Source organism: Pleurodeles waltl, chromosome 8 (assembly GCF_031143425.1).
Source record: "Pleurodeles waltl isolate 20211129_DDA chromosome 8, aPleWal1.hap1.20221129, whole genome shotgun sequence".
Classification (NCBI taxonomy): domain Eukaryota; kingdom Metazoa; phylum Chordata; class Amphibia; order Caudata; family Salamandridae; genus Pleurodeles; species Pleurodeles waltl.
Genome location: NC_090447.1, coordinates 1,204,605,241 through 1,204,631,029, shown reverse-complemented (window position 1 = coordinate 1,204,631,029; position 25,789 = coordinate 1,204,605,241). Strand labels below are relative to the sequence as shown.

The following is a 25,789-nucleotide window of genomic DNA, read 5'->3' as shown; positions in this document are numbered from 1 at the left end:
CCCAAAAAAATGGGGGGAGGAGGAGGGTGGGGTTCAATTTTCACTGGTTCTAGCATTAAGTGTCCTCCCAGGTGGGGCACAGATGCGCCAAAGGTGGGATCGTAATCTGGTCATCGTGGGAGGGACAGAATAGGTGCGGGTCAAGCAGGAAGGCCTGACTGGGTGTGTAGAAATAAGACGTTCAAATAACAAAACAAATTAATAGGAAATATTTTAGAAGTGCCCAAGAGGATAAATGAAATAATGAAGTTTGAAAGCAACTTAATAAAAACGGACAAACATGTGTGTAAGTAGATTCCTGGTATTATCGATTAGTATCTAAAGGGAAGATCTGTAATGAATAAACGAAATAATTAAGATTCTTCAAAGTAAATAAACCAAAATAAATTGAAAACTTTGCACTTCCGGTGAGTCCAGCACTGAACACTCTTTACGTGCTTACTGTCAGCACAAGAATTCCGGTATAGAGAAAGTTATAAAATATTTTTTTTAATGGAAAAATATGCGTGAAACGGACAAAATATTCAAAATCTGTAGGAACCTAAAAATTCGGTGCTTTTCTCGGCAAAAAATGTACAGCAGTGTTAGACTTTTTTCACTCATGTTACAATGCAGTAACTTTTTTATTGAGATTTTAAAGCTGAGATGTTTTCAAGCTACTGATAGACGAATTCGTGGGCTATTTGTGGCAATAACAAAAAAAAAATGTAATGAAAAATAGCTAACTAGTGGCGAAAGAAAAGAATATGTTACTGTTTCGCATGGCAGAGTTTTGCAGTTTGAATTGCCATTAAGGCACGGCACTCCACACATTCTGTTGCTTTTGAAAAAGTAGCTCTCGTCAGAGAAGTAACTTTTTTAAAATTCGGCGAACGATTTGAGCAGACATCACTGAGACTTATTGTTCGATAATAATGACTGTCTGAAATTGCAGGTTCATCTTGAACACTTACAACTTCAGTTTATCACAAAATAAAATAAAACAAATTGACTGTCATCATAGCTTTTAAATGATTGGGAATATTATGGATGTTCTTTTGCTCGAATGCAGTACCCTTTTTTTTCTTGAGCATCAAAACCTGTTCCTCTTTTTTTTATTTTTATATTATTTTTTGTGTTAGACTGGGGACTTCAGGGTTCTAATTTCTCAGCTCCCTATCTTAAATCTACACCCATTTTTCAGAGTTTCCCACCTCAGGATAATGCCGACGCTTTCTCTCGGCAGACTGCCATGAGTCACAACACATGAGCAGATTAAATAATAATCTTGTTATACAAGAATTTCATTTTAACATCTCATCATTATGTAAATCTGACATTCTGTTCCCTCTGCGGCTTCTTTTAAGAGTTAATCTTTGATGCACTTGTTTAGGTTTCATTTCGTGATGCCATTTTGGGTTTCATAGATTTTCCCTTATCTAACTGAAATCTTTATTATTGAATATTCTTCAGAAAAATTGTAATTTTCTAATTGTGATGTGTGCTATGTTGCACGTTTATTTGAGCATGGCGAGTTATTTAATTTTCTTTGCATATGTCTGCTGTTGTCAAAATAAGATTAATGGACTTTTAGACAAATGTGCTTGTACATACAAAATCAGGATCTTTGATTTTCAGCTTTTCGTTATCAGCACATTATGCTGTTTTTTACTATGTAAATACATCAAAATCGCATATTGGATGAACCCTAGATCTGTGCTTTTATTGCTGATGTTAGAAATGGGGTCTCTAGTTGGCAGAGGTATACACCCTTGTCCAAGTAGGGACCACAATCCTAGTCAGGATAAGTCACACATGATCCAAATTATCCTGTGTCCACCTTCTGGTAGCTTGGCACTGAGCAGTCAGGCTTAATTTAGAAGACAAGGTGTAAAGTATCTGTGCAAGAAATCATGCAATAACAGTGAGAACACTACAAAAAGACACCAAACAGGTTAAAAGAATATAAGATATTTATCTGATTAAATCAAGGTCAAAACGATCAAGATTTGATAATCACAAGTTGAAATATCACTTTTGCAATGATAAGAAGAGAAGCAACAAGTGTTTCTTGCAAGCACAAAGTACCTGGTTTGCGTCAAAATTACAAGCATGAAGACCGCAGTGGAGGAGATGTGAGAAAAAAGGTAGGTGTTGCGTTGGATTTCCCGGCGCACTTAGACGATGCGTTGATCCTTTTCCACGAGGCAAAGGCTTTGCGTCAAATTCCGGCATGTGCGCTTGAATCCTCTTTGCGATGTGGGGTCTTTTGACGCCCAGGGACAATGCGTGGAAATCCTGGGCATGCGGGACGAAGTCTCAGCGGTTGCGTCAATCGGGTGGGCTGTGCGTTGTAATTCCAGTTGCAACGTTGTCGCTGCATCGATCTCCACTCGGGTAGCCGGGCTGCGTCATTCCGGTTCGGCAATGTAGTGATTTTCTCACCGCTGGGAAGGCTGTGCGTTGATTTTTGCCGCACAAGGAGTTTCTTTTCAGGGATGAAGTCTTTTTGGCCCTGAGACTTCAGGAACAGGAGGCAAGCTCAATCCAAGCCCTTGGAGAGCCCTTCAGGAGGCAAGCTCAATCCAAGCTCTTGGAGAGCCCTTCTCAGCAGAGCCAGGGGCCAGCAAGACAACAGCAAGGCAGAAGTCCTTTACAGCAAAGCAGTCCAGGTGAGCCCTTTAGGCAGCCAGACAGCTTCTCTTGGCAGGTTGCAGCGTCTGTTGCAGAGTTTCTTTCCTAAGAAGTGTCTGAGTTGGGAGGGTCAGGGACCCAGTTTATATACCCAAAAGTCCATTTGAAGTGGGGGAAACTTCAAAGAGTGGTTTTGAAGTGTACAATGTCCCCTTTCACTATAACCCTGTCTGCCAGGGTCCCAGTAGGGGGTTTGACAGTCCTTTGTATGAGGGCAGGCCACTGTCCTTTGAAATGTAAGTGTTGGGCCCTCCACCTTTCCAGCCCAGGAAGACCCATTCAGTATGCAGTTGTGTGCAGGTGTGACTGAGCATCCTGTGTTTGTGGTTGTCTGGGTAAAATGCACAAGGGAGCTGTCAACCAGCCCAGCCCAGACATGGATTGGTGACAAGCTGTAAGGCACAGAATGATTTAAGTGCAGAGAAATGCTCACTTTTCTAAAAGTAGCATTTCAAGAATAGTAATATAAAATCCAGCCTCACCAGTCAGCAGGATTTTGTATTACCATTCTGGCCATGCTAAATATGACCTATCTACCCCTTTCTAATCAGAATCTACCTCTCAGTTTATGAGGGTAGCCCTAATGTTATCCTATGAAGGGAGCAAGCCTCACAGCAGTGGAAAATTAATTTAGGAGTTTTCCACTACTAGGACATATAAAACACACAGATATAAGTCCTGACTTTTACCTACACAGCACCCTTCCCTCTGGGTTACCAGTGCCATACCTTTGGGATGACTTATATGTAGAAAAAGGGGAGTTTAAGGCTTGACAAGTACTTTTAAATGTCAAGTTGGAGTGGCTGTGAAACTGCACACACAGGCCTTGTAATGGCAGGCCTGAGACATGGCTAGAGGGCTACTTATGTGGGTGGCACAATTAGTGCTGCAGGCCCACTAGTAGCATTTACAGTGCACTTTATTAGTGACTTAAAAATAAATTAAATATGCCAATTGGGTATGAGCCAATGTCACCATGTTTTATGAGAGAGAGCATATGCACTTTAGCACTGGTTAGCAGTGGTAAAGTGCACAGTCCTAAAACCAGCAAAAACAGTGTCAAAACATGGAGGGATGCAGGCAAAAAGTTGGGGGTGACCACCCTAAGGCTGTCAGGTCTAACAGCTGAGGAGTATACTTTCCCATCGATGCACCAGATGCGGCTGCAGACCTACACCCTAAGCCTGACTCAAGGAAATATATCCATGCAGGATGCCAAGAACTTTGGATCCCTCTCTAACCTCCATGCTGAAAGATGGCCTGCAGATGAAGAATGTTATCTAGCACATTGAAGGGCTGACTCACTCCTTTGTTGAGATTGGGCTTCATTGAAGGGGCACTGCTGTGCTGAAATCGATGACTAAGTGGCATTTTTACTGAAATGCTAAGATCAAGTAGTAACCCGGTGAGTCATTGAATAAAGATATTTCACTCCAGTCTGAAGACACTCTTACAAATCAGTAATCAAGGTATATGCAGCTGAGTAAGCTGCCACTGCCTTTGTGGCTTTGATAAAGGCCATGCAAATTACATTCAGGTTAAAGGGCGAATGCTATATCAGTATTCTGTTTTTTCATAAGTTATTTGCGATGGTGCCTGCAAAAAGAGATATATAAAAGCGGAGTTGACATAACGTGTGTTAGACTATCTTAAAAGCAAACTATTGCAACAGGTTTCCTTAAAGATATTCGATTGAATCAAGTAGTCAACCATATGTGGAGAAATCAGGAAATCAGAACTCTTTCTGCCGAGGAACACAATACCCTTTGCCACAAATGACAGGCCATGTCTGGAACCAGGTGAACTGAATAAACTACCTTTTCCGGACCTAATTTGTAAATTATTTGACAGAGAGGAGGGGGGGGGTGTAGATAGGTTATTGGCTAGGATAGAAGAAACACATCTCAGAGGATTTGCTGATAGCTACCAAATTATTAGATGCAGTTTATTTTTTTCTGCGCAAAGTACTCTTCATTTGTGAGCATTTTTCTCTGTTTGTGGGTTTGCAAGGTTTATTTTGATGGGACAGAAGTACAAAACTTAGGTAGAACCTTTGCGCCTAGTGTGGCTCATCTCCAGGACTTTGTTTGTATACTGGTACGTTCCTTGACAATTAGGAATGTTCACATTACTCCTGAAGTTGCTAAGCATACAGTGAACCCAAAAGAGGAGTTGTGGGGTTTCAACTCCAGAGACCTGCAAAATGGCCATTCAGACTTCTCTGCAGGCTATCTGCAAACATTATACTATAGATCTTAACTCGGGGTCTGAGTCCCAGTTCAGACAGGCCAGATTTATTTGGCTCGGTCTTGAGGATATCACTTTTCTTCCTCTCCCTTTTCAAGTTTTATGACTGCTTAAACATATTCTACTAGATCAAAAATGTTTGAATTTAGGATTAATTACACGTTTCTCACCAAAGTTACATTTGTATTGCTAGTCCTTAGTTTTGCTCCTCCACGCTCCACTGCTGCCTGTTTAAATTGTGTCGAAACACAAAAAAATTAATTGTGATACTCAAGCTGGTACTTTCTATCTATGTTGATGGAGGGTAAGAATGTGCTCCATTCTTTTGACTCGACAATCCTCTCCAAACATCCAGTCTCTTATAAGAGAGCAAGCAGCAAATGTGTAACAAGGGTTAATAACTCTTATTTGATGCAAGTATGTTTGGCATACCTTATTTATTCATCCTGTTTTATTGCTTAATTCTTTTCAAGTTTTCGTTTTTTCTCTCTTTCAGTTTAAAGTACCCGCAGCAACAAGTGCCATAATTACAAATGGTAAGGATGCCCATGATATTTGTATGTCCTAGGTAATTCTAACAGATCATTTTTATGGTGTTTGTGTAAAACTGGCAGATTTCACTAAGTGTCAAATCTTAGATGAAAAGAAGTACAAACCACAGGGACTGGGATAGGATCATGGCGTGTACGATCACAAATGCAACTAGACCAAAAGAGCACATCAATATTCCACTCTAGGCCGACTCTATTTAAGAAGAGCTGTTGTATAAAAAATATACTTTTTTGCTTCTTTCTTCCCAAACGGTGAGTAAGTCTATACTTTAGTTGTTTTAGAGTCCAGGAAATAGTAAGTTACCATTTCTTTTTAGTAATTGTTTAATATTGTGTAAGCATAAAGCGATTACAAGAAAACAATTATTTTTATTCAAACTATAGACACTAATAATGTGCATAGTATTTTAAGGAAATAAGACCCACAAAAATATAAACACTCCGTAGTCATGCACAGTGATTAGAAATTTTGTAAAACATGTAAAAAAAAAAAAAATAATAATTGTAAAAACAAAGCACATATTAAGTATGTTCTGAAAAAGGAAGACAAATGAGCCAGCCTTTATTGCTTCCTGCCAAGCTCTTGTAACCAGCTATCAATATTGTTAAGTTTACATGTAGTTTTCTATTTCTCTAATTGGCCACGAAGGTGTGCCTCAGAAGTGGGAGATGAGAAATTATTGAGAGTTCTTTGAATCCACAAGGCTCACAACTAGAATATTTGGACCATGCAGTGTTTGTCTTTGGGCTCCTTGCGAGCGTGTTTGTGCATGTGGAAGGCCATGCATGTAGAAGATCCTGTACTGTGAAAAGCTGTTCCTCTCCAAGTAAAGTTATTGTTTCAGCAGAACAAGTCCGGAAATAGGTCACTGGTGTCCACTGCATCCCCTAACATAGGTGTGTAATAGTGATTGACAGTGGATTGCTACCAGGGTTAGTATTGTAATCCAATATCAAACCAAATGGTCCCAGGATGCATTGCACAGTGAGGTGTAGGCCTTTTGTGTGAGAGTTTCCTTTACATTGAATGTAGCTAAGGGTTGCATTTTTGACCTAAGCCTAATGCACCCACACTGTGTTCCATTAGCGAGGCATGTCTTTTATCACAGAGGAGTGTGGCCCTACACTGTCAGAGCCCCCAGTGGACCAGGTCTAGAAGAATGTAAGCATTTAAAACCTACAACAAGCTGCACATGCGTACTAGGGCACATGCCAGTGAAACTTGCCTGACTCTACAATGTCATGCTGTCCGATGTACATAAAATTAAAACAAAACAGAAGATGGGAAATATGGTGCGGGTATAGCCTGACACCCTCATAAAAAAAGCACCTCTGTTGATGCTGCACCTCAAGGGAACATCCCTGCAACTTCAACTACCCACCTAATAGGCTCCATGGGTGAGTTTTTGCATCAATTTCCTCACCAGCACCATCTCAGTGGTAAAGCCAGCACCTGCATCTCCGATTCAGCACCAAGGATAGCTGAGCACACCTCTGCACTCATCTGAGATGCCCGAGCCAGGTAGAGTTGTTCTGCATGGTGAATCCTGGTCCAGGGCCCCACCAAACTTAAGCCCCAGTGGGCTCCCCCGAACTCGACCTGCAAGTGACCAAGTGTCACGTGTGTTTTCCAGTACTTGCGGCTCCTGCATTAAAAATCCAGGATACCTTTGCACCTAGGCCTCATGAGCCAGGTAAAATTAGTCTGACTGTTGAAGCTTGGCCCTGGGACCTGCATCACCTTAACTTCAAGTGGGTTAACCTGAACTCACCCTGCAAATGACAGAGTGACACTAGTGATTTTTCCTACTGACTGCAATGCTACAGTTTGACAGCTTGTAAAGTACTGATTTATTTTCCACATTAAAATCTATAGTTCCAGTTATATGTATGCGATTGACTTTGTTTTGGTGTCTAAATTAGTACAAAAATCTGCTCTATTTTTATAAATTTATGTTTGATTTCTATTGAGTCATGTCATTTACTTACCGTCCATGTTGGTACTCTGAAATGATTAACACATGTTCCTCTAGTAAAGTCTGACTGCTCTTAGGCCCACTACCAGAGCATAGCTGGGGATTTACTAGTGTGAATCCAAAGGAACCAGTCTGGGGTATTGTGAGAGTATTACATAGTGAGACTTACCAAGCATCACTGCATAATACTCCACTTTCTTACATATTTTAGAGGTCAGTGTCTCAAATAAACTTACTTATGAACTGACCTAATGAAATAGACATTGAGAACTGTTAACAAGTATATGCTGTGCATTAACCATAGTGGAAAAAAACAAAAGTAGTTTATCCACTGCAGTTACATAGGTAAGAAAAGAGCTTGCTCTTTTTCCCAACATGGGCAGGTCTCAAGAGAACCGAGCAAAGTTTGAGATTGGAGGGTGACTGCTTTCGGTCTCATCTGCCTTCTGCCACCACTCTCAAGTGGGAGAGGTCAGGAGAATGTATGTGATGTTCTAGCATCTCCACCTGCTGCCAGTCGTTGGCATACTTTGACAGGAGGAATCCAGTCAAAGAGTTGCTGTCAATGTGGAGCCTGACAGATGAGCATTAATAGGGTGGTGGGAAAGGGTGCAGGATACTAGCATAACTTTTTACTTGTTGGGGAAGAAAGTGGGGGCAATGAAAAAGAAGGCTGTAGGTGGCAGAAGATGAGGTAAAATATTTTCGTTGGGTAGGAAAGGGAAATGAGTTTACTGTGGGAAAGAGGTGCAATGCGTTATGTTTTCAATTGGGAAGGTGAGGATAAAGATGGCCAAAGGGGAGTGGGAATGGACAGGAGAACACCAAGTATTAGACATTTTGCAAGGAGATACTGCACGCAGCAGGGGAAATGAGGCAATTGAGGCCATGTTGTGTATTGCCTCTCCCTCCCTGACTTTTTTAAAACTTGTGCTACTGATCTGTGCAGGGGAAGAATATTTGGGGTGGCCATACAACACATAAAACTATAGATGGGTAACTGTGCATAAAGTAGATGTTTTTCACTTCACGTATGTCAGTGACATTACAGACAATTCGAGTCTCACTGTTCATGCCACTCTGTACCCCTTGGTGAAAAAGCACTGCAGCTATTGACAATTGTACATTGTAATTACCTAGTGATAATTCTGTATATTGCAACTGTGTGCGTCATGTGTGACTCCAGTCACATGCTGTAAACAAATACTGAAACATGTAGAGTATATCTGAGCAAATCACCTTCTTTCTATTTACAAATGCTCGGTGTGACCTATTGTGAACCCTCGCTCCAATCCTATGAGCTCAGTTCAGCTCGCCAGTGCTGGAAATGGGGTAGATGCCATCGGTTTAGCCAGTATCAGTGAGGCCATCAATCAGGAATGACTTGCCCTGCCAGCAGTCTGAGGCTGTGCGCCCTGTCAAAATGTAGCTCTGCACTTTTTTCTACTTCACCCTGCAGCCTTGCCTCCGAGCAGGCAGAATATCTCTTTCCAAAACACACTTTTCAGACTCATATTTATTTCTAAAACTCACATTCTGAGCGCATTCAGTGCTATCGATGTACCAACTACAGGCACCTTATTACTGAGTGATTAATGGGCAGAACTGTATGCTTGTAGGAAATTGGTGCATTTGATTACTGAGGGCACAATATCTTCACTGTGATTTGATCTGTGGGTACACAGTGCAAATGATGTTCAGGGCTGCATGCATTCAGCAAACAGAAAACACAGGGCGTTTCTGAATCGCTCTGAAGACCTGTCCTGGTTCCCGTGCTATGTGATTACAGTATTGGTAAACCTGTTGAGAGAAGTAAAGAGAAGTTCTAGAAACCATGCAGATGATCAAATAAAGGCTCCCAAATTATGTGTGACTGATTCTGGCCCAGTCCTGCAGGTCTTCTAACAACTCCAATAATCCCTGACCACTAAAAAAAAAAATATCACCACCCATCCCTGAACCCAGAAACATCACAGTACCGAGTTCAGGCATAAAAAAAGTGTTTTTTTTTTAAGGTTTGGAGATGGGTGGTGTAAAGGTGATGAGGGAGTTTAGGGTTCAAGGATGAGTGATGTTTTAGTTGTGTGAGGTGTTTTTAGGTTTCAGGTATGGGTGGAGTGTAAGGGTGTTAAGGGGATTTACAGTTCCTGGATGGGAAGATTTTAGAGCTGGTGAGAGTTTTCAAGGTTCAATTAAGGGTGGCGGCTGTGGTGGTGAAGAGTTTTCAGGGTTCAGGATAAGGTGCAGTTTAGAGTTGAGCGATTTTAAGGATTCAGGGATGGATGGAGTTTAGTTGAAAGGAATTTTTAGCTTTCAGGGATGAGTAAGGTGATGAGCTTTTATAGGCCACAGATGGCTGGTGTTTAAGGGCGGTGAGGGTTTTTTAGAGTACAGAGATGGGTGAAGTTTGGGTGTGCGAAAGTGTTTTAAGGGATATGGGATGGGTGGGGTTTATGCATAGAAAGGGGTTTTAAGGGTCCAGGAATAGAGGTGTTAAGAGTAGTGAGTGATTTTATGGTTCAGGGATGGTGGATTTGTTGGGTAGAAAGGTCTTTTAGGCTTTAGGAATGAGTGTAGTTTAGTGGCGGTGAGGGGACTTTAGGGGGCAGGGATTGATGGTCTTTAGGAGTTGTGAGCGGCCAGCGATGGATACTGTTTATGGATGGCAATGTGTCAGCGAATTAAAAGCATGTGATGTAATTGTTTGATAATGTAAAAGACATACATATGAAATAATGTCTTTTGAAGTAAAACACTGAAATAAATATCTCTGACAAACTTTCTGATAGTAAGACATGCAACCATTGCATTTACAATTTAATAATTAGCATTCAAAAGCCAATTTTGTCCAAAAAATACACTTAATTAATTGATCTCTACAAAAAGGTGAATGCCATTAATTTAGGTAATTTCCATTAAACAGTTTAGATTAAATGGTTTCTCAGTAACAGTATTCCATTAGATCATTTTTCTATGAATTCACATACAAGTTGTTTGATACCAAACATGCCAAACTTCAGCAGGGCCATAATAGAGTTGCCATTCTCGGGAGGGTACGGATTGCTAATCCATGTTAGCGTATGGGCCGCAGAACACTTATGTCTTTGATTGAAAAGCGACATATATGCTTGCACTTATATGTCCACAGTTTAATAAACGCACCCTGCCTCCTGGACTCCTGAAGCCTACCTTAGGAGTGACTGACATATTAAAAACAGTGCCTTGACCTTGCCACACATGGTTTGGGCAATGTCGAGTTCAGGGCGGCACAGTCAGTGCTTCAGGCCCTGGTGACCCTTTTAACACCCATGCCCTGGATACCACTGGCACCTAGGGGTTAAGATCTTCGCCATTTGGGGATACCAATTTAACCATATCAGATTTAGAGAGAGAGCACTGGCACTTGGGCCTGGTTAGTAGTCTCTAGTGTACTTTCAAAGTCATAACAAACCACATGGGGACAAAAAGCATGGGGGGTTGACTATGTAAAAAGGCACTTTCCCACAAACTATAAATAACAAATCCATGAAGCAAAATATCACAACACTCTTAAAAAAAAAAAAAAAAATCATTAAAGCATTGTGAAATTTACAAACAATTATGAATTATCTTTCTTTCTTTATCTTTATTCGGTTACTTCTTGAACTATGAGAGAATTACAAGATTAAAACACAGAATGAATAAATAGCATTAAATAAAATACCACGAAATACATCACAAACAGAATAAAATACAAGGTAAAAAGATAAACCCTATTGCTCCTCTCTCTGGTTCCTAAGGTTCGTTATGGTTCTTAAAAAACAAGATAAACTAAAAATTGTAAATTCATCAGACAACATCTGTAAAAATATCAGAACGGACTATACAGGGAGTGCAGAATTATTAGGCAAATGAGTATTTTGACCACATCATCCTCTTTATGCATGTTGTCTTACTCCAAGCTGTATAGGCTCGAAAGCCTACTACCAATTAAGCATATTAGGTGATGTGCATCTCTGTAATGAGAAGGGGTGTGGTCTAATGACATCAACACCCTATATCAGGTGTGCATAATTATTAGGCAACTTCCTTTCCTTTGGCAAAATGGGTCAAAAGAAGGACTTGACAGGCTCAGAAAAGTCAAAAATAGTGAGATATCTTGCAGAGGGATGCAGCACTCTTAAAATTGCAAAGCTTCTGAAGCGTGATCATCGAACAATCAAGCGTTTCATTCAAAATAGTCAACAGGGTCGCAAGAAGCGTGTGGAAAAACCAAGGCGCAAAATAACTGCCCATGAACTGAGAAAAGTCAAGCGTGCAGCTGCCACGATGCCACTTGCCACCAGTTTGGCCATATTTCAGAGCTGCAACATCACTGGAGTGCCCAAAAGCACAAGGTGTGCAATACTCAGAGACATGGCCAAGGTAACAAAGGCTGAAAGACGACCACCACTGAAAAGACACACAAGCTGAAACATCAAGACTGGGCCCATAAATATCTCAAGAATGATTTTTCTAAGGTTTTATGGACTGATGAAATGAGAGTGAGTCTTGATGGGCCAGATGGATGGGCCCGTGGCTGGATTGGTAAAGGGCAGAGAGCTCCAGTCCGACTCAGACGCCAGCAAGGTGGAGGTGGAGTACTGGTTTGGGCTGGTATCATTAAAGATGAGCTTGTGGGGCCTTTTCGGGTTGAGGATGGAGTCAAGCTCAACTCCCAGTCCTACTGCCAGTTCCTGGAAGACACCTTCTTCAAGCAGTGGTACAGGAAGAAGTCTGCATCCTTCAAGAAAAACATGATTTTCATGCAGGACAATGCTCCATCACACGTGTCCAAGTACTCCACAGCGTGGCTGGCAAGAAAGGGTATAAAAGAAGGAAATCTAATGACATGGCCTCCTTGTTCACCTGATCTGAACCCCATTGAGAACCTGTGGTCCATCATCAAATGTGAGATTTACAAGGAGGGAAAACAGTACACCTCTCTGAACAGTGTCTGGGAGGCTGTGGTTGCTGCTGCACGCAATGTTGATGGTGAACAGATCAAAACACTGACAGAATCCATGGATGGCAGGCTTTTGAGTGTCCTTGCAAAGAAAGGTGGCTATATTGGTCACTGATTTGTTTTTGTTTTGTTTTTGAATGTCAGAAATGTATATTTGTGAATGTTGAGATGTTATATTGGTTTCACTGGTAATAATAAATAATTGAAATGGGTATATATTTTTTTTTTGTTAAGTTGCCTAATAATTATGCACAGTAATAGTCACCTGCACACACAGATATCCCCCTAACATAGCTAAAACTAAAAACAAACTAAAAACTACTTCCAAAAATATTCAGCTTTGATATTAATGAGTTTTTTGGGTTCATTGAGAACATGGTTGTTGTTCAATAATAAAATGAATCCTCAAAAATACAACTTGCCTAATAATTCTGCACTCCCTGTACTTGAGAGAATCCCTTGGCCTTCAATAGCAGGATAAAAGCTCTTTTAGGGTCTTTAAAAAAAATGTGCAAAACATCACAAAGTGTATATAGGGACTATTGGGTCCCTACAAAGACATGTTGTCACAGGCGCAAGGACCCAATACTGCAAGGTCAAAATATCCTTTGGAGAGAGCTAACAACAGGTACAGCAGATTAAACCTAAACCTAGTGAGTGAAAAGTGATTTCTGTTATTTGTAACTAAGGTAAGATATGGCTCCAGGGATTGTGTAGTTTTTAACACTATAAATCTCCAAACCATAGGTTTGTCAGTTCAGACTCCTCCCTGTACAAGGATCCCCTCGCTAAAAAATTATCCTCTACCCGCTTCCTGTTGGAATTGTGAATGCACTTGGAGTTGTTGAAAAGCTCCCTCCTCCCCAAAGATGTAAATGAATGCCTAGTATACTCAATCCTTGAGATTTTAAGAACACAGTCAAGTGAAAGACCAGGATCAATCTATTCCGGCTAAGTTCCTTCTTTGTCCACAACCTAATCCAACCCAACAAAGGATGGAGAACAAGAATGTCGCGCACACATCCAACATCCAGCTCTTCATGGGAACACAAGGATGGGGTGCTTTGGGGAATGAATAATAACCTCCGCAGGACTTTATTTTTGGTAATCTGAATACAACTCACTGCACATAGCCCCATATACCACTTCTATAAGTGACCTTGGCAAAACACTTCACTTGATACATTTTCACAAGGGTCATGTGGGGCTTACTTCATAGTCTTGACACAAAACTAAAAGACCGGGGTGACAGATCTAGTGAACTCCTAGTTATTAGCTCCCACTAACGGCTTTCAATTTATGTGGAAGTCAAACAGTACTCCTAAATATGGAACAGCCTTGAGCTTAGCGATTTTGTGTTGCATATACTAAAGATTTGCTTCTTAGTCTACTTTGTAACATTGACTGCAAGGTCTAACTTAAACATAAAGGCTGCAAAGGAATTCAGGAGGGTTTGTAGATCCCTTGTGATCCTTGCCATCAGGGCCGCATGGCCAGCGTAAAGCAAGATGGGACGTGAGCAGGATCTCAAACGGGGGCAGTCGGCCCCTGCATCCAAAAGGGCCTTTTTGAGTCCCTTAATATGTAAGGAAAAATTAAAAAGGGGTCAGTATGCACCCTTAACCTAGACCCCTCTTCCTACTTAATTTTTCAGTGTTGACTGACTGAAATTTCTGACTGCCGCTGAGGTCTGGACTTGGAGATCCTGCAAGATTTAAACAATGTCAGGGTTCACCCCATCCCTAAAGGGATAACCCATATTCTCACCCTGTTAACCCTGTTGAAGGCTGATGTAAGGTCCAGAAAGCCAGATGAAGGGATTCGGTATGGGCAACAATATATTTATCAGTGACCAGTAGTGGTTCAAAAGCAAAAGTACAAATGATGGACGGAATGCTGAACAAATCAAACAGTCATCCCCAGTCACAGATCTGGGTTTAATCCTTCATTTTTTTGCTCGCCATGCCACCCCAGTTTGGACCCAGCCATATGCAAATAGGTCTTGACCCTGCTACCCATGGGAAGATTCAAGCCTGAACTGGCAGGGGAAAAAAAACTATGGATTTAAGCCCAGCTCTATGACGGGGTGAATGCTTGACATTGTTTAGCATTCCGTCCATCATCTGTTCTATTTGCATCTGTTGCCCTAGGTAGTGGTTCAGGCACTGATCGGAAGTGGACATCCCTTGCCTAACACCATATTGCAGATCTGAGATTGTTATTTTTTTCTGCCCAACTTGAAAGTCTTGTCAGTAATATCAGCCCCAGGACCGTTGTGACAGGGTCAGTGAGGGATATAGGCCTGTAGAAGATTAACCTTATCTCCCCTTTTGAAAACGGGAACAATAACTGAGGTGGAACAAGAAAGAGGTAGGCCTTCCCTGACTGCTGCATTTAAAATCTGGGTCAGCACTGGGCCCCAAACTGCAATATCACTAAGATAAAAGACTGGGAGGATACCACCTGGACCATGGGCCGTGCTCCTTGTGAGACCTAGGATTCTCTGGTTGACCTCATCTAAGTTGAATACCAAGTTCGACCTTCCCTGAATAAGTAACTCGGGCACTACTGTCTCCCTCTGGGAGTGATGGTTGTATATTCCTCCAAAATGGGTAACACACAAATTAGCAGTGTTATGATGACATAAAGCGGTGACATTGGCCCAGGCAAAGCATGGCTGATTAATAATACATCAGATGGTCGAACTATTCTTCCAAGTGGATCTTGGTTAGACTTGGCATCCTTGGCGTGGTCTCCCCTAACTTTTTGCCTCTGTTTCCCAGGTTGTTGATGTATGCTGGACTCTGTTTTTGCTGTTTTTGTTACTCTGGGCACTTTACCACTGCTATCCAGTGGTAACGTGCAGGTGCTCCTGTGTAAAATGTATGTGCAATTGGCTTTTCCCTGATTGGCATATTTGATTTACTAGTAAGTCCCTAGTAAAGTTCCCTAGAGGTGCTCAGGGCCTGTAAATCAAATGCTACTAGTGGGCCTGCAGCACTGGTTGTGCCACCCACATTAGTAGCCCTGTAAACATGGCTCATACCTGGCACTGCAGTGTCTGTGTGTGCAGTTTTAATCTGCCAATTCAACTTTGCAAGTGTACCCACTTGCCAGGCCTAAACCCTCCCTTTTTTATACATGTATGGCACCCCTAAGGTAGGCCCTGGGTAGCCCCGTGAGCAGGGTGCAGTGTATGTAAAAGATGGGACATGTACTGATGTGTGCTACATGTCTTAAGAGTGAAATACTGCCAAATGTTTCTTTTCACTGTTGCAAGGCCTATCTCTCTCATAGGTTACCATGGGGGCTGCCTTTAAATATTATTAAAGTGCAGATTCTCTTAGGGAACAGATAGAAATGTGGAGTTGAGGGTCTCTGAACTCACAGTTGAAAAATGTATCTTTTAGTGAAGTTGGTTTTTATATTGTGTGTTTGAAAATGCCACTTTTAGAAAGTAGGCATTTTCTTGCTTAAACCATTCTATGACTCTGCCGGTTTGTGGATTTCCTATCTGTGTCAGTTTGACAGTTGTGCTGTTTGCACTTCTCTCTAGACAGTGACAAAAAGGGAGCTGGGGTGTAGCCTGCATATCCTGATGAGCCATTTGTGCTAGGAGGGAGGGAAGGAGGGTCACTTACACCTGAAAGGGCTGTGCCTGCTCTCACACAATGCAGCCTCTGACCCCCTGGTATGTGTCTGGGGCCTGGCCTGGGCAAGTTAGGATCTTACAAACAAGAGAAACTTTCCTTTGAAGTATGCCTACTTCAAAGGCTGGAAGGGGTTTAAGAAGAGCTCCCAAACCCCCTGAAAATTAGATAATTTCTGGAATCACGAGGAACCTCTGCCAAGGAGAAGAGCTGATGAGAAGTGCTGCCCTGCCTGTGACTGTGCTTTGTGGAGCTTTCCTGCAGTTGCTGCTTCTGCCTGTAAAAGGGAAGAAAGACTGGACTTTGTGGTATATTCCTGCTTGAGAAGAATCTCCAAGGGCTTGGACTGAGCTTGCCCCCTGTTCTGAAGTCTCAGGGCCATCAAAGACTTCCAGCACCTGGACTCTCGGTTGAAACTTCTGCCCTGACAAGCTGTACCCTATCCAGGCCCTGGCCCCCTGAAAGGAGAAGCTGGTGAAAATCCAAGAAAACCGACGCTGCTGCCGAATCCCATGACTCCACCTGCACCCGACTCCGTGATCCTCGCTGGAGTGTGATGACCCTCGCAGGCCCGACAGTGCTGCAGCCCCACCGAAGTCCGTGACTCTGTGGAAGTCACCGCACCACATTGTGACCGCTGGATATTGACTCAATCCAAAGTGCGCAGATTCAACACTTTGCATTGACGTTACCTCACCTCCCCTGCTCCGCAGCAAGGACCCAACGCCTCTTCATGACCCCTCAGCTCCTTTGCCCTGCAGCACCGGAACCAACGCTGCCTCGGATCCAGCGACGACATGATCCTGACTTCACGCACTGGCTTGTTTTCACACTATACTAAGGTACTGTACATGGGGGTCTGCGCCTGGCACTGTTGGCGTCAGATTGTTGGGAACTATGCCATCACAACGCCATGTTAAAACCTCATCGAAGCATTTTGTGTTTCTAAGCACTGTTTTTAAGTTTAATCTTTAAAAATGCATACCTTGACTTGTGTATGTCAGGTTTTTGTTGATTGGTCTTGTTTTGTTTAGATAAATATTGGCTATTTTTCAAAACCTGTGTTGAGTCATTTTGTGGTGTTTTTACTATATTACTCTCTGTGTTGGTACAAATACTTTACACCTGGTCTCTGAAGTTAAGCCAGACTGCTCGTGCCAAGCTACCAAGGGGGTGAGTGGGGGTGAACTGACTGTGATTCTCCTTTACCCTGACTAGGGTGATGGTCCTTGCTTGGACAGAGGGTAACCTGACGGCCAACCGAATACCCCATTTCTAACAATCCTAATGTGAGGTCATCCCATGCCTGTACCCTCAAGGCATCTTTGTGTCTATTCAACTCGTTTTTGTAGTTCATGCGGGCAGTAAGAACAAGGTCTATCTCTAGGGTTGGCTTTTAGTGCACTTTTTACGGTCCATAGGGCCTTTGAGCATCCAGAATCAAACCACCTCGGAGTTGAGGAAGAGGAGTTAGTGCCAAGACGAAGTAAAAGCACAGTAGTCCTGTTAGAAATGTTTCTAAAAGCTGTTAGGTTTTCTTGTTCACTAGAGAACAAGTCTAAATGGGTGGCAAAATCATGTGCACAGCTATAGAACAGGGCCTGTCTAAAGCAATCTGGCTCTGCCATTGCTCACATTACGCGCCTTCCCTGGTCAGATGGACAATAGGAACCTGCTTCCTCCATTGCTCTAGTTAAAATGGGCTGTCACCACTAAATAGTGAGAGAGACAGGACTGTGATCGCTGAAGACACTATGAGATTTCCAACCTGGATATCAAAAGAAAAAGGGGAGTCGAAACAAAAATAAAATGAATAATTGTGGAACATACCCTCCTCATGAAGGTGAGGAGAACTTGTGAGGCTGGAGAGTTGACCATTTTATTAATTGAGAAGGCTGAATTATTGTTATGCAGAATATTATTCAGCTCTGTGCCTTCTTTTGTGTGTGAAACCATTTTGGATCATACAAGGAGAAAGTTTACTTGTAGCAGCCAGAGGGCACTGACCTAAGTGCATATTAAAATCCACAGCAATGATTAAGTTAGGCGGACCCACTCCTCTCGCAGATAGTCAATATAGGTCCTCAGTAGTTGAATGTTTGAAAAGTTCTGAGAGCCTTACTTCGAATAATAGAAATCCATTAATTGAAAAAACAGGAAGCCAGGCAATATCACTCTTAAAACTTGAGGCGCTGGAGAACCAGAGGTAAGTTCTATAACACGGCCACTCACTGTCAACGAAACATGACCCTCTTTGGCCCTACCGAAACACAACTCTATTGTTTGGACAAGGAAGGACTTTTAATTCCCCCCCCCCCCCCCCCCCCCCAAAAAAAAAAGTTTCAACGTCTCCCAGGATTCTTGCAAACATATCACATTAAACTTTCTGATATGCGAGTGCCAGTTCGGGTCACTATATTTAGAGGCAAGGCCGACAATGTTCCAGCTGACTAAGATAATTCTAGGGATTCCAGGGAACTGAGTGGATTCTAGGGATAATGGTGATGGAGGTAGTAGGGGTGGACGAGACCGAAACGACTCATGTGAGTCCGTGGTGTGAAACAGATAACCTCTGGCCTGTAAAAGAAACCCAACGGAAGGGCCTGGATTGAGGATGGTTTGCCCGACTTGAAATAACAACTGCCATAACTCGAGCTTCTACTGTAGGATGATTAAAGTTAACCACCAACGGGTCCCCCTCATAGGCTTTCGTGTCTTTTCCCGGCTTACTCTTTTCACCATGTTTATTCTTCTATGAATTTGATGGCCTAGATTGGAAGGTTTGCCAATTCAGTGAGCCACGTTAGCTTTTTTAGCTGATCATAGGACTCTTACCATAGGACAAAGGAGGTTCCCAAGCCCCACTATATAAGCGGTCACGGCGAAAGGCAAATCATTACCATCTCTATTATAGGATGCTGGTCAGACCTGAGGAGCACAAGATGAGCTGCCACTAAGATCAGAAGGCTGAAAGGGAATGTGCATCTGCGCACTTGAGGGCACATCCATGCATGAAGTGAGAGGGTGTAGGGGGGTCACTTAAGAGATCTTTAATTACCTGCTCGAGGTTTCCTAAGTGTCACAACACAGGAAGGAGAAAACTCTTAATCATCAAGTTGAGTCTCACAAAAAGGATATCCAAGGAGGCTTCAATCACAGTACTAGTCAGTGATTCCAGCAGCATTCCGGACACCCCCTCCTTGTTGGCCGGAGTACCTGAGTAGGGGCCGTTTGTTGCAGGACAGCCCATTTTGTTTAGGTCGAGCCTAGGCAGCGCGCATGCGCTGTCTGGAGGACCTGTTGTATTGTATAAAGGACTTTGCTCCCACCTACTGCTTACCATTGGTCTAGTCCAGTGTCCCTCTTCTGTGTAGCCTCCTAGGTGTTTCAGATAGCGATATATCACTTCTATTTTTTTTTTGCAGCATCGCACCGCTCAACCACAGTTTCCTTGCGCTTCCATTCCTCATCTGTTGTTGGGGGTGACCTTTTTTAAAAAAAATTGTTACAGCACTTGGTTTTTTGGTTTTCAGTTTCAGCGCGATAGAGCCCATTTTTTTTCTTTACAATTATATAACAACAAACGTCCAGTTAGGAGTTAACAACACTAATAGCTCTAGCAAATGCAAGACCTGTTGCACTGCAAATGCTTGTTTTTCCTTACACGCGGGCAGGCAGGGGTCCAACAATGAATCAGAGCCCAAAGCTCTCTCTGTAGAGACTCCCCCCTCATGTGGCTGATGCACCAACCCTGCCTATGGGCAGCATTAGAGTGACCTCCTACTGCACCACTTGAGGGGAGTGGGGTGCTAACAACAGCAGCATTTCCCACTGGAAGGGAAGCGAGATCGAAGACACAGGAGGCGTGGGAAGAACAAGAATCGTCTACCCTCCCCTGAGAGGCAAGAACATCTTCCACGTTATAGATTTCATCGTTTAAGTCATCCGTGGCAGAAGAAATAAATGATAGAATGATAGAATCTTGACTTACACTGCCGAGATTTAGTTGTGGTAGGCTGCTTCCCCTCCAATGGTATTCCGACGTTTACCAATCCTGTGTGTGGCGACTTATACGGGCCAAGGTGTGTTGGGGAACAAACGTTAGAAGGGGGCCCAGTTCAGTCTCGGCTTGGCGCAGACAGGTGCAGATGGGCTTGATTTTGGCCCAGCGCAGCCTGGACACGTCCCACACAGTGGGAATGAAAGGGGCCTTTTAAGGCACTGGGCTCTCCTGCTCCTGGTCCCACCTCACTGTCCACTGGCTTCTGGGACATGAAGGCCCTTGCAGAGGCTGGTGCGGCGTCCCATGCAGCAGGAATGAGAGGCACCTTTTAAGGTGCTGGGCCCTCCTGCTCGTGTCCTCTCCGCACTGTCCACTGGCTTCTTGGACTCGAGGTCTCTCGCATAGGCTTGTTCGGCATCCTGTGCAGCAGGAATGAAACGTGCCTTTTAAGGCTCTGGGCCCTCCATCTCCTGAACCCTCCTCACTGTCCACCGGCTTCAGGGAAGTGAGGTCCCTTGCAGAGGCTGGTGCAGTGTCCTGGGCAACGGGAATAAAAAGTGCCTTTTAAGGCACTGGGCCCTCCTGCCCCCTCCTCACTTTCCACAGGCTGTCCACAGGATTCTAGGATACAAAGTCCCTTGCAGAGGCTGGTGCGGCTGGTGTGGTGTCCCTAATATGAATCACTTATCACAGGTATGACATCTTTCAAAGCCATTAAAAATCTTGCCAATGCACAAACTACTTTCATAGAGTGCATACACAGTAAAAAAAATACTCTTGCCACCGATCTCACCCTTGCATTTGATTTTAAAACACAGTTTTTAAAAAATGTCGGTGTACTTTTAAAAAGTAAGAGCAATTCAGTAAAACGTATAAGGTTGTTAAATGCATATTTAACCCACAGCTGGATTTTTAAAAGACGCCATTCTAACTGATTGAGATTGCAACGGATGCAGACCAATTCTAAACCTTAGGATTGCACTGCACATTGCCTGGCTAGGCAATTAATGCACACAAGGGAAAGAGATATTGGATTCACAGGCTTCACAGATTATTTCATTAGAATTTGAGAAGTTAATATATGACGTTTTTTGCAAAGCAGTCTGTGTCACCTTACTTACCTCACGTTTTTACAATACTTTGATAAAATACTTCTGGATTTTTCAAATCAATATAGAAGCATGCCTCTAAAATCTGAATAGTCCTTAACTTTAAAGAAACAATATCTTGGAACTCCAATTCTTTGAGAGATTCCTTGAAGAGTCTGTTTACCAAAGCTAATCGTCTTGGATGGTCTCTTTCCTGTAATGGTAGTTTATAGTTCTTTCTCAGTCCTTCTTAACCTATGGCAAGAGCTGATTAACATGCAGCTGGCATTACACCATCCTCTACACGCTGTGCTGATGGGAGATATGATAACTCTTTCTGTTGTCTGTTATCATATACTAATGAAATTCTGCTTATTCTTCTGAAGTAAATTGACTCTGCCATCCTGTGTCTCAAGTATATGAAAGGAAATATGGCACAGTGTAGACTAAAATTAAACACACTAAAAACTGATTAGATTTAATTGTGGGCCTAAAGAAAACCCTTGTTCCTGCAGTGAAGTTAGTAAGCTTCTCATGTTGAGTCGCAGTTAAGCGTAACAGACCATGTCATCGCTGCAGCATTGTTGTATAGTTTACAGGAATCGTGTTCTTCAGAGGATCACTAGTTTTTTAACGATCGTATTTCTTTAAGCCACAATGCAACTCCAAGACCAATTATAGAGATAGACTAATTTTGCTACATCACCATACTTTTGTGCCACGTACAGTTGATACGAATCAAGGTCAAACCATATGCACTGCTTTTCAGGTAGTCTGTCTTGACACATCTTTATACCTAACCAAAATACGTAGTTTTGTGACTAAATGAAATGCACCTAGGAAAGAATTTCTATAATGTACAGGCCTAAGCCAAATCGGTAAATATAAAGGGAGACTCACATTTTTTTGCTGGTCTTCCAGCGGAATTAATTTTTATTATTTCTTAGACTACGGTTATTGAATATCTGTATTTGAAGGATTGAAAGCACATCTTTTTAAATAACGATTTGCAAGAATGTAGGATTCTGTTTTAAAGTGATAGTTATCTAAAGATATAGACTAAGGACCTAATTATGAGTAGCTCATTAAATTCCGTCTTGTGCGTAGACTTCTTCTTACACATGGGACGGAATTCCAAGTCTTGGTTTTATTTAACACATCCAATAATTATTAGATGCATTAAATAACTCAACATTGGTTAAATTTCAGCAGATCAAACCTGCCGAATTTAAACATGGTAAAATGTCCAATAATTACTCTATCATGTGAATTTTGTTGTGCTAAACACCAAAACCTGCATGTTATTTCCCTAAAACCCCAAATAGGTGTTATTTAATGCACCTGATAAATACTGTCCCCTGTGGTATCGTTGTCAGGGGTAATGCATAATGCCTGAACCCATAAACAGGCCCTAAGTGTCATACTAAGAATTATATTGATTAGCAAATGTGTTCTGGCCTTCGTTCAAGAAGAACATGTCAGCACTAAAAGACCTGGCCACAGATACAGTTGCAGCTAAATTATTCACTGCCAAATCCCCCTGAGGACATCAACATGAACCATAGGTTTCAGAGAAAAAAAGGAAGCAGGGCGATGATTGCCTTCTGCTCGTTGTGAATAAAAAGAAATTGCTTTGAATCCACCAGAAGTCTAAGCTCGAGACCTAGCTTCTGTGGCGTCTATGTTGGACCTATTAAGCTCAAACCATCTGGATAGGTGACTCAAATTCAATTTAATATAGTGAGAGCACCCATGAGTGAAGATTCATCTATTCCTGCCAATTACACTCTCTTGACTGCTGATATCAGACGAGGTAGAACTCCAAAATGTATTTGTTGGTAATATTTTGGTTCATCAATCAAAGCTTGTTGCTATACATAAATGGTCAGATGGGCCACATTATTGATTGGTTCTAGGGCTATAAGAAATTGCAGCAGAGTTTGGTAACCAGAGTAGAGCTACACACTTGTAGCACCCCCACCTAGCAATGGACCTTCATCAGATACAGTCCTTCACCACAGATGAACCAGACCAACAATTCCAGATGTCAGAAATGTATTATCGTAGGAAATGGGAATATTGCTTTTGTAAGAGTTACTGATTTCAGTGTGAGTAATGAGTACATTTCCTAGACTGGGTTATTATTAACTCAGGAGTAAGAGCTTGCTCCAGGAAAATCACTATCACCAATAAACTATAAAATAGACACATTAAAAGTTGTTTCCTTCAGTAGTTCCAATTATTTTCTTTTATCTCACCAAAGAGATCCTATCTTTCTTTTGTGTGCTACTTGTCAACTCACTTTTAACAACATCTTTCTTCAACCATGTAGTGTGCCTTCTGCTCTCATGTGTCGAAGGTGACTTTATCTTTCTGTGTTTGTAGCACAGTCGAGCCTCTCTCTCCTTGACCTCAGCAAAGCTGATGATTAGTTGAGGTCAAGCTGTAAGCAAATCCCAAAACTATGCATGCTGCCACCATCTGTAGATATCATTCTGTTCACTTACTGCTTGGGTCAGGCTAGATTTAAGCAAAATGCTTAAACGTTTACTTAACACATAACTATTATTACTTCACTACATTCATTGTGGGGTACAATTGCGTGCAAGTTTCCAGAGTTTTTAAGGGCACAGCTATATCCCCAGGAGTCCTTGTAAAACAAAGTGACCCATGCATAGTTTGGATTATCTAATTCTGAAATAGTTTGTGACAGAAAAGAGTAAGCTGACATTTGTACGTCTAATCATGCATGGTCACAAGTGAATGGCTAGAAATGGGTACGTTTTATGAAAAATTCCTAGAAATGCTAGGGCTGATCTCTACGAACTGCTTGCACATTCTGCTTGATTATTCTGACTGTAGATTTCTCAACTTTCGAATATCCCAAGGTGCCAGACAGGATCCAGAAGATTTAAATATCATTCCTCCTGTTTTCTGGAATGTGGCGTTGTGTGGCTTTTTGCTGACTTTGCTCTGCCGCAAAAGTGATGAATGCAGCCACATATAAATACCACCCCTGCACGCTAACATCAGTTTCTTCCTTTCAACGCCTTTATACAAGGGTCTGGAGTTTCCTCCCAACTCTTTTCTCATCAATTGACAAACCTTTTCTTCAAAATGATTTTTCCAGTGTGCAAGGACACTGCATGCCCTTCTAAAACCACAGGGTTTAAGCCTCATAGGGACTGATGCAGTCAGATGTCTGTGACCATTCCCCACAAGGTCTACCTAGTTTGGGTTTGGCACGCTACTCCAGGTCCTATCAGGAGTGTTCATTTATGAATCTGAAGACAAACTGGAGCTTTGTGGGGAAGCTATACATTGCTGAATGTCTTGCCTCAGAAGACTCATTTAAGTAGAGGGTACGGATCCGTTCCTACTGTCAGGGACATTCCAGCGACAGATTCTTTTTGAGGTCCAAGTCTTCAGCTTAGTCCAATTCGATGCAGCAGTATAAGACAATCAAGCAGGGTTTATCCCTATCTCCGCACTCAAACTGAGATGTCATGAGGACGTCATATTGCCTCAGTCTTTCTCTTGATGTCCTGCAGAAGGGATGATTCCTATGCGCCCTGAGTTTCCAGTCCCATCAGTGACTTTGTAACATATTAAGTCATTCAGAGAAGTCATGTTGCAAATATTTGGCATCCTTCTGGTGTGCCTTCTGCACCAAGGATCTGCAGATGCCAGAACAGACTTCCAGTCTAGCACCAGAATTCACTCAGGTCCCTGCTACATCAATGCCGGTACCAATGCCCAGAGGATGACTCCATTCCTCTGTACCTCGCCAAATCATTTTTTAACATAACCAAGGTGGGGTCTCGATGCTGCACCAATGCACTTGGGCATAGTTTGTTCCTACTCCCATTGAACCATTCCTTTGTCTCTGAGCCACACCCCAGTGCTTTAGCAACTTTTCAACCCTGATCAGGACTAATCGCTTTTTGGGAAAAACAATGGTGAGGAAGGCAAGTGTTTTCCAAAGCATTATGATTCCAACAATTTATATCTACATTCGCAGGATGCCAGTGGACTGGACACTTCCCCAGAAACTAGGTTGTGTTCTCTCATTGGACCACACACAGCAGAGATTACCTCCTTATCCATCGTAATAAGACGTGCAACTGAGGTTTTAGATTTGAATTGCCAGTTATGGAAGTCAAAACCAACAAACTAAAAGACGTTTTGCAACCAGGACAAACTTCATCAGAAGCATTACCTTTATTCAATGAAGCCCTGACTGACACTGTTATTTGCACCTTGTCTAAACCTTGTTTCTGTCCTCAAGGGAACAGGCAGGTTGCTAGGTGCCTTGGAACCCATTTTTTGATGCAGCACCCTACACCAAGTTCTGATTGTTGAGGCTTCCACTGGTGGGGTGAACCGCATTTCTTTTCCCACTACTACTCCTGACAGATAGTCGGTTCAAGTAATTGCCAGTTTCTGAGCTTAATTTAAGCATTCCATACATTACTTTTTTGCATTCTTTAGTATGTTGCCCTAAGTGGGACAGGTATACTCAGACATGGATCCCGTGCACACTGTGTACTGGAACTAAGCTATACCTGGCTGAAGATCCCTAACTAGGGTAAATTGATCCTAGGTTGCTTGTGTTCC

General features: G+C 42.4%; 1 protein-coding gene across 1 annotated transcript in view; it reads left to right on the top strand.

The window, feature by feature from the left end:
* UFM1 (ubiquitin fold modifier 1) overlaps positions 1-25,789 on the top strand; it is a 111,052-nt gene that overhangs the window by 56,974 nt on the left and 28,289 nt on the right. Inside the window, exon 4 of the mRNA XM_069205492.1 lies at positions 5,417-5,456. Coding sequence (XP_069061593.1) covers positions 5,417-5,456 — 40 coding nt within the window. The remainder of the gene's footprint in view (positions 1-5,416; positions 5,457-25,789) is intronic.